This window comes from Hyperoodon ampullatus (genome assembly GCF_949752795.1).
Source record: "Hyperoodon ampullatus genome assembly, chromosome: 7".
In the NCBI taxonomy this organism is placed as follows: Eukaryota; Metazoa; Chordata; class Mammalia; order Artiodactyla; family Ziphiidae; genus Hyperoodon; species Hyperoodon ampullatus.
The window spans coordinates 103,185,313-103,200,074 of record NC_136920.1 but is presented as its reverse complement, the minus strand read 5'-3'; the positions used below and the strand labels follow the sequence as shown (position 1 = coordinate 103,200,074).

Below are 14,762 nucleotides of genomic sequence, written 5' to 3'. Positions count from 1 at the left end.
GCCTCTCTTTTGCTTTGTCACAGCTTACCCTTCCCCCTCCCCATATCCTCAAGTCCATTCTCAAGTAGGTCTGTGTCTTTATTCGATAAGGGATTTTAAATGATCATTCACTAAAAATGATTTTTACTACCATACAGAAAACATATGTTGATAGTCATGCTTGTTGCTTTTTTCCAACAAGAATGTGTAACCTGGGGTTACATTGGGTAATCTGACTCTTGTTGCAAAAACAGCAGAGAGGTGTTTCTTCAGCACTATGGACTGACAATGAGTACAGTTTTGTAGGGACAAATTAAGAAAGATACTGAAATGGGCCAAAAGATTACTGAATGTATTCAATGGAAAGTGAGGCACTGTCTATCATACTCTAGGGCAGTGGTCCCCAACCTTTTTGGCACCGGGGACCGGTTTCCTGGACGAAAATTTTTCCATGGACAGTGGGGTTGGGGGTGTGGTTCAGGCGGTAATGCGAGCGATGGGGTGCGATGGGGAGCAGCAGATGAAGCTTCGCTTGTTTACCCGCCACGCACTTACCTCCTGCTGTGTGGCCCGGTTCCTCACAGGCCGCAGACTGGTACTGGTCCACGGCCCAGGGGTTGGGGACCCCTGCTCTAGGGTACCTGATTCTATGGGGGCCCTAAACCTTTGAGTTATTTTACAACTCTGAAAATTGTAGATTACTGACAGCAGTGCACTTAACACTTGTCTATAGACTGGAAAATTCTGTCTGGTGGAGAGATAAATGGTTTATTTGTACATACACCCCGTGCCCCAGTAGTAAAAGTCAGTTTTGCATCTACTTGTAAATTCATTTCAGCATTTCTGATTTAACTATGTAAGTTGTGGTACTGATAGTTTGAAATCTCCTTTGAACTGGCAGTAATATCTTACTAGTTCTCTCATTAATTAATGTCTTAAATAAGATCTTTCACATGTGTTCATTCTGTATTTGTATGAAAGCCATACGTCTAACCTCTTTAAAAAAAAATGCCCATTTAACACTTTGTAGAATATAAAGTTTTAGACAACGAGCAACAAAATACAGAATCTGATGATGTTCACTACGTCTGAATGGTTTCCACCAAACCTTAATGGAAGCAGAGATAGAATTTTGTTACATGGCTTTGATTCTGGTGTCTTCAACAGTTATACTATTTTCTTCTACTGATAAAAGGTGTCTACCAATAGCAGTGTGTATATAATAATTTGTATTTGAAAGCTGCTCAATTAAAAACCTGTACTAAACAAGCATAGGCAAATAAATGATATTGGGATTCTTAGGTTTTCACAGAACTGGAAGTATTGCTTCTCTTATAATGCAGAAAATATTCAGGAATCAGGGTGGCGAGTCCTGCCAGCATCTTACCTTTGCATGAGTACAGACAATGCATTCTTTGCATGAATACAGACAATACACTTTTCCCTCTGTAGTATTCCCACATACCCTTCTCTATATATTTCTTTCATAGCACTGATTATACTACACTGTTATTCTTTGTTTCATCTATTCTATCTATTCGACTAGACTTAGTTCCTTGAGGGGAAGGAATTTTCTCTATATGAATTCAGTTGCTAAGTGAAGTATATAAGGAATTGTCTGGTTAGTTAAATATTTACCAAAACTAAGGTCATAAATTGTAGATTGGGTCTACTGTGTTAGCTATTGATCTAATGGGTTTCAGCTCCTATCAGATTCAGATATACAGAAGGTGTACAATGGTAGAGTATTCCATGTTAATAAGGTTAGGGAAAAAACAATAACAATGACAGTAGCTAGCATAAATCTATTTTTAAACTGGTCCTCATGGATTTGACTTTGATAGTCATATTACATTAATAGACAAGCTTATAAAATATGTTTTTTAAAAAGTATTTTTGAGAAATGACCAAATTAGAATAATTACCTTTGAACTGCATTTATTTTCTCTTCATCATTTCCTTGATCCATTACACAGACCCAATGATCATAGAGATCTGACGAAAAAGTACTTCCTGGAATATTTCGTAGAAAATCCTTATATAGAGGGAAAAATAAATATTTTAAATTGTTATTCTCATGCTAATTATGTATTAGAGAAATTACAAAGAAGACACGTTATTGGAAAGTACAGTTAAGTTGTCCCTTCTTTGGAATACACAGAGCTCTGTGCCAACCCTTCAATGATGTGCACACATAGAGATGCACGCTTTGTTATTTTTCTAACAAAAACCAGAGGGAAATTGGATTCTGGACTATAGTGGTAAAGATAATGAACAACCTGTTTGGGATGAAACTTCCTGTGTGTGTACATTTCAGCAAATTAGTATAACATGGCAGGGTCTGGCAAACCATCCTAAATCCTTTTTATTTCACTAGTTAAAAGAAATGCATGAAGATATTTGTGAGATTCATAATGTGGTAATCAGTCGTCCAATCATTCTATACATATTTATTCATATGTGTCAGGCACTGTTTAAGGTACTTGGGATAGAGTAGTAAATAAAACCAAGTCCCTGTTAGAACTTTATATTCCAGTGGCATTGGTGAATAATTCCATCCAGAGGTACTTAGAGTTTCTCCTTATATTCCCCAAAGAAGGGCTCTCATGTATCATGGGGAGAAAGCACTCCAGGCTATGGCTGGGCTCTGGGAGCCTAGGACAGCACCCCATGCCTAATGTACATTAAATAAATAATATGTCCCTGGTACATTATCCTTTCTGGCCTTTGAGAGCCTTTTATGCTGAGACCACTGGCAGGGCTAGGTGTGGTGAAACCAGACTATTACACAAGTAGGATATAATCAGTGGAGTTTGTTGTTTGACATATGTTAATAAAAAGCTTAAAAATGAACTAATTTTGGTCCTGGTCCTATGTTCCTTTCTGAGCTAGGCCAACCCTCTCTGCTGCTTTTGGCATGGTTCTAACAAGCCAAGCTTGCAAAGTCTGATCTCCACCTTAGTAAACTTCAGGCAGACAAAACTCAATTTCATATCTAAACACTGTACCCATGGTCGACTATCCTCTTGCAAGTTCCTGCCTACAACATGGAGATAGGTGAAAGTCTGCAATTGAATAATTTTAATCCTTGCTGGAAAATCAAATCAGCAACTTCATCTATGTGTTTTAAAATGGCAGTGCACAACTTGTTACTTATATGTCATGTTTTTATTACTAAGATAGAAGCTGTGATACCTAAGTGTTGCAGTTAGCTAATTAGATGAGCATGTCCCCCACTAGCTTATTAGCTCCTTCAGGGCAGGATCAGACCCTCACCTTCTACATCATACACCTTAATGCCAAGCACAGTCCCAGACATAGTCGAGTTCATTACTGAGCTGTTGTTATTTGTCATATGGTCAAATATTAGTGAAGGACAAGGGAAGGTCAACTAACTATAACTGAGATTCTAAAATAATGTTTATAAACCTCTTTGTAGTCATGTTACCTGTTATCATACATTTGTTTTAGAGTAGTTAACAAGTAGGAAGATGAATGATACAAAGTCTTTCTCGGTTCTATTATATTTTTCAGTAGAAATGTACCTGGATACTTGTGATTCAGATGTGTCATCACAAAAGTTACCTCTTTCTTTTGGGTAAAGCTACCAAATTTTCACAATTTCAGACTAATTTTAGTTGCTGCACATACTTTAAAAGTCAGAGTCAGAAGAGCCAAAATCTGTTATTTCAAATTAGGGCAGTGACAATGTCTCTCTTTTTAAATCTCAGTGGAAAAAAAACTTATGGTCTGTTTTGAAAAAAACATCATTAAATCTTAAAACCTACACTTGAAAGATAATAACTTGTAACGTCTCAATGAACTCTCCACAGCTGGAATAACAAGTTACGAAATAACAACCACCATCGGTCTGAGAAAGGATGTGAGAGCTGGTTCTGAATGACAATCACCAACTCTTAGCACTCAACGGAAAGCCTCCTCCCCTCCAAAACCAGAACCCAGGCCATCAGCAGAATGCCCATATTAATTTGAGATGAGATTCCTAGGATTAAAAATGAACTTTTCCTCAAAGGTCTGATGGATCAAAATTACAGTATCTCAAGCAATTTTCTTCCAATTGTAGTTTGAAGGTTAAGCTTATATTTAAACAAAACCAGTGTAAGCAAAATATTAAAGGAAAACTTAAGTATCACTTCCAAATAGTCTTAAAAACAAGAAAAAAAAACAAAACAAACGCTCAAAAACTTTCGGTAAAAAGTTTCCCTTTCCTGCAACCTCTTGGAAGAAATGAGAGTAAAACACAGTTATATGATTATGAAACTTTAATTAGTTGGAACCTATCTAACCAGACTTTTCAATCATTTGGATTACTTTCTGTCTTTTGTTGATTCTTCTATAAGTACAATTTCTTCAATCTGAAATACAGTTTTACTCTTCTAGAACCATGCTTCTTTGTAATAGCCTCAACAATTTAGTACAAAATTTTAAGAAGCATAGTGCTGTGATGAATAGCATAGTAAGGAAAATTTCCTAAAACATAGGCTTTAACTTCTTAAATTAAGAGATGGGAGAAAGCCTAATTATATGGTAAAAAAAAAAGAAAAATTCATCATACATATATCTGCACGTATGACATGTTATGTAGCTAAGCACACCATACATACTTTTATTGTACTCCAGGATTGAAGGGTAATCACAAATCCTGTGTAAAATAAATTAGATGACCCTAGCTCCACTTCTCCAGTTCTTTTGAGTGATACCTTATTGTGAAAGTCCATGGCAGGGATTGCTTAAGAGCAGACATGGACCTTTTACCAAAAGACATGTGATTGTTCATTAAGTCATGAAGTATGGTTCTGTAAGCAACTGACCAGCAGTAGAGATATGCAAGGGTCTTCTTCACCATGTTTTCCTTAATTTGGTTTTTATGCTTCAGGCCCTGGGATGCAGGCTGGGGCACTCTCTCCACCTGTAACTCTGGTTCATTCCAACCCTGCTGGGAGACGGGAGCCTGATGCTGGTGTGCAGAAACAATTGCTGAGGTCAAAAGCTCTGCTAAAAGCTCATTTTGACTCTAGGTTTTCCAAAAATGTGAGGCATTTTCAAGAATGTGAGGAGGAAAACATTTTAGAAGTCTAACTCAACTGTGGATGTGAGTTAAGTAACCACAGGGGTGGGTTCTAGGTTTTTTTTTGCCATAAGTAAGCTTATCTGCCACAAGCATTTTTGTTGCAAAAACTTTTACCAAATAATGAATTGGCTGTAAGGCAATTCTACCATAAAAGGTAAAATAACAAAAAATAAATGAGGGACATTAAAAAGGATATAATGAAACATGAGAATAACAAAATTAAAGTCTTTATTGTAAAATGCAAAATATTTGAACACATTTAAAATGTGTGTAGATTCATGGCAATACTGAGCAATTAACTGACATTATTTTGTGGGTTGTACTTAAGCACTTGCCTTCCAAGTCTTTCGTTCATAGTATTTTATACATTTTTTTTTGCTTGTTGATTCGTCTCTTGTTCAGCATCACACTTTTTCTTTTTTGCTAAAATTTCTTCCTTCATTAAGAGAGGCACCAGGTTTCAAATACTAGGTACTAGGATGCATATTTGTGCCTGAGTGTTTGTGAAAGCCTGCCACACCACTGTATGCTTTTGGCATACTGTCATTTGTCCATTGATAAATGTTCCTAAGTTCTAGGGGAAATGTGGGTTCATGCTATGCCTTCAAGGCCCTTGGCCTCCTTCACCTCCAATGTAGTGTGTTTCAAAATATGAAACCAACTCTTGGGACCAATCATCATCATCTGTCATGATTTTTATATTGTGTATGTCAAAACAAACTGTTAACCAGTTATTTTATTTTTTATGGCAAAGTTGATCTGTGGCCAATTAGTTATGTGGCAAAAATATTTGCAGCAAAGAAGCTTACTGTGAAATACCAGACACACATGGGATGAAGGGTGAGAAACTTTAAGAATGCCAAATGTGGTAAGGATTTCATAAAAGAAGGACTGGATGTTGGAGTCATTCCTACTCCAACTTTACTTTTAAAAGGCATTAGGGGGTGACTGTATAAATGAATGGAGTTTTCAGTGGTCTCAGTGAGCAATTTTTTGTTTCAGTTGTTAGGCAAATGTTTGTTTACTCTGGTAAACTCTGTTTCAAAGTTTAATAAAAGTTTACTTTTGAAAATTTTGCCTTTATTAGGAAGATAGTGAGATTGTGAGAAAGTCATCAGGATGTTTACTTTGGTAAATATGCTGTGTGTTATGATTATTTTTAATTTTAATTTAATTTAATTTTTTTGCATGGGATTGGCAGACGTGAAGATGAGGAGAGTGATGTGGGATGAAAAAAATTTTTAAAGCCTATCTGACATGCCACATCATTAGCAGTGGCTTTTAAAGGCCAACGTGACTTTGTGAAGTGTTATTTAACACTTTTTAAGATTCTAATTCTATTATGGTCCTTTGCAGATGGGGATAATGTTATAATGAGAGAAACCAGTTGTCTTTCTCCAGAGCTATGCTGTGGGGTGGATGAAGGGAGAACTTTCCTTACCTTTAAGACAGATGCTATCACGAAAATAGATTCACAGTCTAGTTGTACTTCAGCTCCAGAATTCAGTTTCTCTTTCAGCTCTCTGCAGGATTTCACATTGGCCGACTGTCTGAAGATGCCTTTTGTGAGGGGTCCTTTTTGGTTAAGAAAGAAAAGCATATCCTATGGGGAAAAAGGGGAAAAAAAATCAAAATGGCACTTCATGCATAACAAGCAAGGGAACATATATTTGCCCTCTCCAGCTGCCAGAGGCTAGGGTATAACAGGGGGAAGCCCTGAAGGATTGGGGTTAGATGGCCTCCTAGAGATTTAAAGTCTATTTGTTTTTTGCTATCTCTAAATCTCTTTCTCCTATTTATTCTTGCTATATTCAACATCTAAAACACTTTACTTTAAACGCTTGCTTTAATGAGACTCTCTTTTTTCAGTGAACCAACATTCACTTCAAGGTACCTGTTAACTTGTCTCTCTCCTCCCTAACTACTCTTTCCCCATTATTCTCTAATACGGACTCTTTTCCCCTAATATGGAAAGGCTCTTGCCAAATTCACTCTCCACTTGCTTGTCTTTCTTTTCATGTGACTTTACATTTTATTCTACTTTCTGTATTTACTTCCTTCTTTTAAAATCAGCCTCCAAAATCATCTCTTCCAGAAAGTTTTCTTCATTCCATTCCATTCCATTCTGTTCAATCTTTCATTTTGCTTTCTTTCTTTCTGTGTGTCCTCTGCTTGCCATGTAGGAAGGGAATAGGTGTTGGAGACGAGCAACCTATGGGATCTGGAACCTAGCTATGACACGTATTTATTGTGTGACCTTTGGTAAACTCAAGGGTTTTTTTTTCCTTTAATTTGTAAAGTAGGAATGATGGTGATGATGATGATGATGATGGTAACTACCCTCTAAATCTGTTGTGACAGATAAGCAATAAAGTGGCTAGACTAGTACAATAGATGCACAATACAGGAAAGAGTGCCAGGCATCTAGCATAGTGCTTGGAGGATAGTGGACACTCAATAAATATTGCTTAACAGTGATCATTTACTATATTAACCAGAGACAATAATACTCAGTGGTTTTCATTTGATGTCTTCTACATACAAAAGATAATTAAATGCCAGCAGATGTATCTTTACGCTTAAAGGCTTGGAATACAAATAAAAATATAAGATTTAGTATAGAAATATAAGATTTAGTCTCTGTTGCTAAAGTGATTAAAGGAGACTTTCTGAACAATGTAGGGTTCAAGAAAGGGTGTGGGAGAAATGTGAGGGCTAATGTGGATTCTCTGTCTACAGAGCAGATTCTAATTTATCTGAGCAGGTTTATGTGGCTTTTCCCTGAAACCAGTAGACTAGATCATGTCTCCCCATTATGTCTGCCTTATGACTCTGCAATAGCTTAATCAGATTTTTATTCTTTGAAGTAATGATAAAGATTCTCAGCCAGAGCCACGGGTGTCTATAATTTTCCATTTGGGGATAGATTTACCTCCCCGAGCTCTCTTTTCCCAAACCTCCTTTCCTGTTAGTGTTACAGGCCAAAATGAGACTTACCAAGACAGCTTTGGGCAGATTGTCATTCTCACAGATATCTGGTAGAGAAACCCCAAAGAGCTGTCCGGGCACAGGAGATGTTGGTGACATGGGCAAGTTATCCAGGTGAGTGCTAGAGCCCCGCCAGAAGGCCCAGTTTATGATGGATCTTCTCCTTTTAAATGTCTTCTGACCTGAATCTAAGGAAGAAGTGAGATTATTAGGGAAAATAATTTAATTCACTTAATCTTATTTCTATAGTTCTCATTTTACAGTACATTCATTACTATGGCTCAGTAGTTTATAAATTAAGGAAGAATCAAACATTTGGGTTATTCGCCTATCTATCTTGGAGATATCACTGTGCTATTTAGTTAAGTTCTGGCACTAAATTTTCATAGGTAAAAGAGGAATCCCTTACTGAACTATAACAATTAAAGCAAAAGGGTTTCATACCAACACATATCCCATTTTGAAGTGGAGACTAAGCATACAAAAAAAGTTGAAGATTAAATTAGATCACAATTAAATAGTGAGAAAAAGAAAGGAAGAAGGAGAAAAGGAGAGAGGAGAGGAGAAGAGGAAAGAGGAAGAGGAGGAGGAGGAGGTAAACAAAGAGGAAGAAGAAGAATTAGGGGAAGAAGAGTTGTCTCTATTAAGTTGCTCTCTAGAAAAAAGAATGCTTTATTATCTGATGTTCCACTCTACTACTGAGGATAGAGATATAGGAAGCTAGTGTTCTATATTCCACCCGTTTTTCCAACTGCAAAGACTTTCATGTATCTTTTTGGTTCCTGAATTTCAAAAGCATGGTTAAGGAAGCATGGATGGATACAAACATGAGTGAGACTTGCCCTTGCCATGGTAAAGTTTACAATCTAATGGGGGAACAAGGCTGGTGATGGGGGGTGAGGGGAAAGCAAGTATATTAATAAATAAAATGTCATAAGGGGGGAACAAAGCATCAAAGGTATTCAGAAGAACAATAAAGCACATCTATCTACCAATTAGAAGCGAGAGAGTGATCCTGGAGTCATGTGCATTTGATGTGAATTTTGAATGAACACGACTTCAATAGGTAGAGGATCTAGCACCACGACTCACGTGACGTTAACTACTCAATAAATCATTCTCAAACAGTAATTGAACTGAGGAGACATTTAGGTGGTAAAAGATAGTATGAACAAAACAGGCAGAAGTAAGAAAGATCAACAGTGAATCATGATTCTGTGAGATCATAATTCTAAGACATTTTTGATGTCAGCTGTATCTAATTTTAACATGAAAATTGATTGATTTGCACAGAATTTGATACTTAAAAAGACAGCTCATTAAGGTTCCTTTTGGACCTTTCTGCCGTGTGTGCCCTCTGGCCCTCAACACATACGCACAGGTAACAACTATAAACTCTGGACAAAATAAAAACATATAAAAGCCTACCTGAGGGCACTAAAGAGTAACCAAAAGAAGACAGACAGTGGAGGTGAAAGTCTGATGCTTGGAAGAAGGGAATGGCATGGCACTGGGTAAGTTTCCTATTTTTACAGCTTTCAGCCAGAGGATGGGTCCCAGGGTGTAGGGGTGACTAAAATTGGGAGAGAAACCTGCACTCTTACTGGCTTGAAAAAACTAGAGAATAGAGATGGAGGTAACCAGAGCAGCTGGAAAGTGAGTGGGGGGGATCCCAGAAAGGAGAAAACTGAATAGTGGGAGCCCCAAACATTGTGTATAAATTCTGCCCAAATCTCTGGATGATCCCCGAAGCATGCACCTGTGTGGGGCAGATTCAAAACAGCTTGCAGTTAAGGCTAATAGGGCTGAGATTTGAAAGGCCATAACTCCCAGGTGGCGACCACACAGGGTTAGACTCCATTTTCTCTAGGGACAGTGCATGAAATTAGTCAATACACTTCAGCTGTGTGGTCCTGACAAGCCACCAAGATTCCAGAGATAATGTTCAGCTACTCAGCACTCCCTGACAATGGAACAATGAAGGAGATGATCTTTTCAGGGAGGACATGAGATCGGCAGTGTCAAATGCTCATTTCAAACAAGTGTTTTATACTGTTTATTTCCTTAGCATAATCAACTTAAACCAAATACTAAAAAAGCCAAATCGTGGGAGGATAATCAAATAAGTGACATTTTACTGAAAAGCCTTCAGACCATCATCCACCCTTGGCTTCCTCAGGATACAGTCAGTGCATCATTAATGTGCATACATCCAGGTGTAAAGGTCTTTGGTTCTGAAGTCAGGAGCCCACTTAGACTCCTGGCTCAAACTCTAATTTGTGCACGTTACTTACCCTTTTTCTTCATTTTAAAATGAGAAAATTACCTACACCTCAAAGCCTTATTGAGAGGATTAAATAGGATAGTGTATGACAAGTGCTACTTTGCTCAGGGCATAGGTCATAGCAATCTTGATTAAAGCTGCTAAAACACCAATCTCCTCTCCACAGAGGACCTCCTCCCCACACCCTTTCTCCATCTGTGTAACAGCCTTCAGGAAGTATGCAGACAGGAAGGAATACCAGACTCTGCTTAACTAAAGCACTTCCTTTCTGCCCTGACACTCCCAACCTCCACCATTTTAAAAAACAGAAAAGGAAACTGAAACTTATTCTTAAATCCAGAAGGGGGGTCCTGTATGCCAGCAATGTCAATCTGTGCAAATGTTTGTTTAACATATATCTTTATATATGTTGAGTAGTTGTACTACGTCTAGTTTCCTCACATTTAATCTGGTTTCACTATTTTGAAACAAGATTTATTTGATCTTTTAGCTTTCACACACTTCTTAGGAAGAATGCTCTATCATAAAGTTATATACCCAGCTATTTGATGAATGTAGACAGAGGATAAAGTAGAAATTGAGTTCTGTACTTTATTATAAATGCTTTCAGCTGCAGCCATGGCTTTTATAATGTACAACAGTCAATTTTAGAGTTCGTATTCCCTTTGGGACTGAGAGAAAAAAAATTTCATTAAAGTTTACTTTCTTGCAGAGGTTTTAATGCATAGCTCTTACTTTCTAAATGTCAAAGGCTGATGAAAAAACATGCAATTGTTATAAAAAAGATTAGGATGATGTAAATGCAGAGCAAATGAAATTCATGTACATCCAGCTTTCCTAAACAATTCTGGCAAGATTCAAGCTAGAGTTTCTTCGTGCTTAAATTATGGAACTGAATATTAAAAACTGTAATTCTTAAAAGTTTGTGCTTATAGATTATTAAAGAGTAAAAAATAACCACAACAAAACCCCCTTAATTAGAAATTTTAGCAAGATGGTGATGTAGGAAGATCTTGAACTCACCTCCTTCCATGGATACACTGTATCTACAGCTATATATGGAACAATTTCCTCTGAAAAACCCCTCAAAACTGGCGAAGAGACCCTGTTACATTGGGCAAATGAGAAGGAAACTACATCCAAGTGGGTAGAAAAGGCTGAGACACCATCTCACCATAAACCCCACCCCTCGTGCAATGACCCATAGTCTGGAAGAAACTCAAAACCCAGAGCTTCCCCAGAAGGAGTGAAGGGTTCATACGCCACATAGGACACCCCAACTTTTAAGATCTGGAATCTGAGGGATGAGCCCCCAAAACATCTCACTTTGAAGACCAACATGTCTCATGCCATGAGACATGTGGGGCTTTGTGGAACTGAGGGAGGGTTCTTTTTTTAAATTTTTAAAAATTTATTTTATTTTTGGTTATTTTTGGCTGCACTGGGTCTTTGTTGCTGCACGCAGGCTTTTCTCTAGTTGTGGAGAGTGGGGGCTAGTGCTGTGTGCGGGCTTCTCACTGCAGTGGCTTCTCCTGTTGCGGAGCATGGGCTCTAGGTGCATGGGCTTAGTAGTTGTGGCTCATGGCCTCTAGAGCACAGGCTCAGTAGTTGTGGTGCACGGGCTTAGTTGCTCTGTGGCATGTGGGATCTTCCTGGTTTAGGGCTTGAACCTGTGTCCCCTGCACTGGCAGGTGGATTCTTAACCACTGCACCACCAGCGAAGCCCTGAAGGAGGGTTCTTAAAGGGCTTATGCCCAGCCTCACCCACCCCAGAGCTCAGTCCACAAGCACCCTTTGAAAAGCACCCAGACTTCATGTGAAAGAGATTAATTTACTAATTTTAAAGCATTGGTCTAAGGGGCAGGGGACTGCTGGGATACTCCCCAGGACAGATGCTGGTGGACACTATCTTCCTACTCTCCTCTGCACTGCTAAAGCCTGCAGGCACCATCTCCCTCCACCACTTCTGGTGGGTGTCATCTTTTTCTTTTTCTTCTTTCTTTCCTTTTCCTCCTGTCCTCTTTTTCTTTCTCTTCTTTTCCTTTTTTCAGTGGATGCCATCTTTGTACTCCTCCTCTGCCCTGCTTCAGCTAGTGGGCACCATTTTTGTGCTCTCCCTCTTCTGTGCTCCAGAGTGCCTCTATCTCCTGGAGGGGAGGCGTTACACACCTCTGGTGCACTGGTTTTTACATTTGGTGACACAGTTTTTGCAGCTGTCACCCAGGGAATGCCCCTTGATCACCTGGCCAGGGGGTCTTGCATTCCTGGGTCCCACAGGACTGTAACAATTATAGAGACAGTTCTTAGAAGACTACCATCCTTAGGGTATTGCACAGACAGCAGACTGAAATACACCCCCAGTCTTTTTGTAAAAGTGGCCTATTTGCTCATCCAGGAACTTCAGCCCTGGGGGAAGGCTTCAGGTTTGGCACACACCTAGAGGTTATGGAGGTGCTCTCAAAGAAGGTACCCAGGGGACACCATCTTTGCACTCCCCTATGCATGACTACAGAACAGTGGTATCTCCCAGAAAGGAGTTTATACACCCACTTGGAGTCCCAATTTTTGTGACTGCTGCCAGGGGACACCTCCAGATAGCTTGGCTCTGGGGGCCAGCAGGCTTGTTTGCAGTCCTAGAGGACTGCATATATTTGTATTCTTGAAAAGCTGCTGCCTGAGGACATGGTTTCCAATCAGCCTGAATAAAGGTACTGACTGAGCTCTCTCCCCTTTGGGACACTGACTGATCTTGGTACATCCTCAACTACTGGGAACTATTAAAAATAAAATAGGCTGCTTGGACAATTACAGAGGGTTGAGAGAAAACCAAGAGATAGGGCAGGGTTGAATGAAAAGGTTCATCTCTTACACAGGACAATGGTTCAAGACTGGAAGAGGTGGCTGTTTCATGTAATGCTTAGAAACCAATATAGAATCAAGAAAAATGAAGAAATAGAGAAATATGTTCTAAATGAAAGAACAAGATAAAACCTCAGAAAAAAAGTTAACGAAATGGAGATAAGTAATTTACCTGATAAAAATTTCCAGCAATGGTCATAAAAATGCCCACTGAACTTGGGAGAAGAATGGATGAACACAGTGAGAACTTCAACAGAGATAGAAAATATAAGAAAGTTCCAAACAGAAGTCACAGAACTAAAGAATAACTGAATTGAAAAATACCTGGGGGGAGGGGTCAACAACAGATTGATGAAGCAGAAGAAAGGATCAGTGAACTTGAGACAGGGCACAGAAACTCACCCAATCAGAGAAGCAAAAAAAAAAAAAAGAATGAAAAAAAGTGAAGATAGTTTAAATGGGACAACATCAAATGTATTAAACATCACATTATAGGGGTCCCAGAAAAAGAAAAAAGAGAAAGAGGAAGAAAACTTATTTGGAGAAATAATGGCTGAAAAGTGTACTAACTTGGGGAAACAGAAATTCTGATCTAGGAAGCCCAGAGAGTTCGAAATAGATGAACCCAGAGATCTATACCAAGACACATTATAATTAAAATGTCAAAAGGTAAAGACAAGGAGAGAATCTTAAAAGCTACAAGAGAAAAACAACTTATTACATACAAGGGAAATCCCATTAGACTATCAGCAGATTTTTCAGCAGAAATTTTAAAGGTCAGAAGGAAATGGCACAATATATGCCAAGTGCTGAAAGACAAAAATTTCCAACCAAGAATACGCTATCTAGCAAAGTTATCATTCAGAATTGAAGGAGAGATAGAGATTTCCAGACAAGCAAAAGCTAAAGGAGTTCATCACCACTAAACTGGCCTTATAAGAGATGTTAAAGGCACTTTTTTAAGTTGAAAAGAAAGGGCACTAGTTAATAATATATAAAAGTATAAATCTCACTGGTAAAGGTAAATATATGGTAAAGGTAGTGAATTAATTACTATAAAGCTAATATGAAGGTTAAAAGACAGAAATAGTAAAAAAATAACTGTAACTACAATATTTAAGTAAGGGTATACAAGATAAAAACATGTAAAATGTGACATCAGAAAACAAAATGTTGGTCGGGGGGAGAATAAATATGTAGAACTTTACAATGTGTTCAAACTTAAGTTGGTATCAACATAAAAATAATGTTACAAATACAAGTTGTTACATGTAAGCCTCATGGTAACCAACAAGCAAAATTCTAAAGTAGATACACAAAAGATAATAACAAAGGAACCTAAGCATATCACTAAAGTCATCAAACCACAAAGGAAGAAAGCAAGAGGAGAAGAAATGAACAGAGGAACCACAAAACAGCCAGAAAACAACAGAAATGGAAATAACATATCTATCAATAATTACTTTAAATATAAGTGGAGTAATTTCTCCAATCAAAAGACAGAGAGGGACTGAATGGATAAAAAAACAAGACCCATCTACATGTTGCCTACAAGAGACT

At 38.2% G+C, this 14,762-nt stretch overlaps 1 protein-coding gene across 1 annotated transcript in view; it reads right to left on the bottom strand.

Moving 5' to 3' along the window:
* The window catches only part of ARHGAP20 (Rho GTPase activating protein 20), a gene marked incomplete at both ends in the record, with an annotated part of 145,195 nt that overhangs the window by 5,277 nt on the left and 125,156 nt on the right, over positions 1–14,762 (bottom strand). Inside the window, 3 exons of the mRNA XM_079708326.1 lie at positions 1,905–2,014; positions 6,513–6,674; positions 8,069–8,247. Coding sequence (XP_079564452.1) covers positions 1,905–2,014; positions 6,513–6,674; positions 8,069–8,247 — 451 coding nt within the window. The remainder of the gene's footprint in view (positions 1–1,904; positions 2,015–6,512; positions 6,675–8,068; positions 8,248–14,762) is intronic.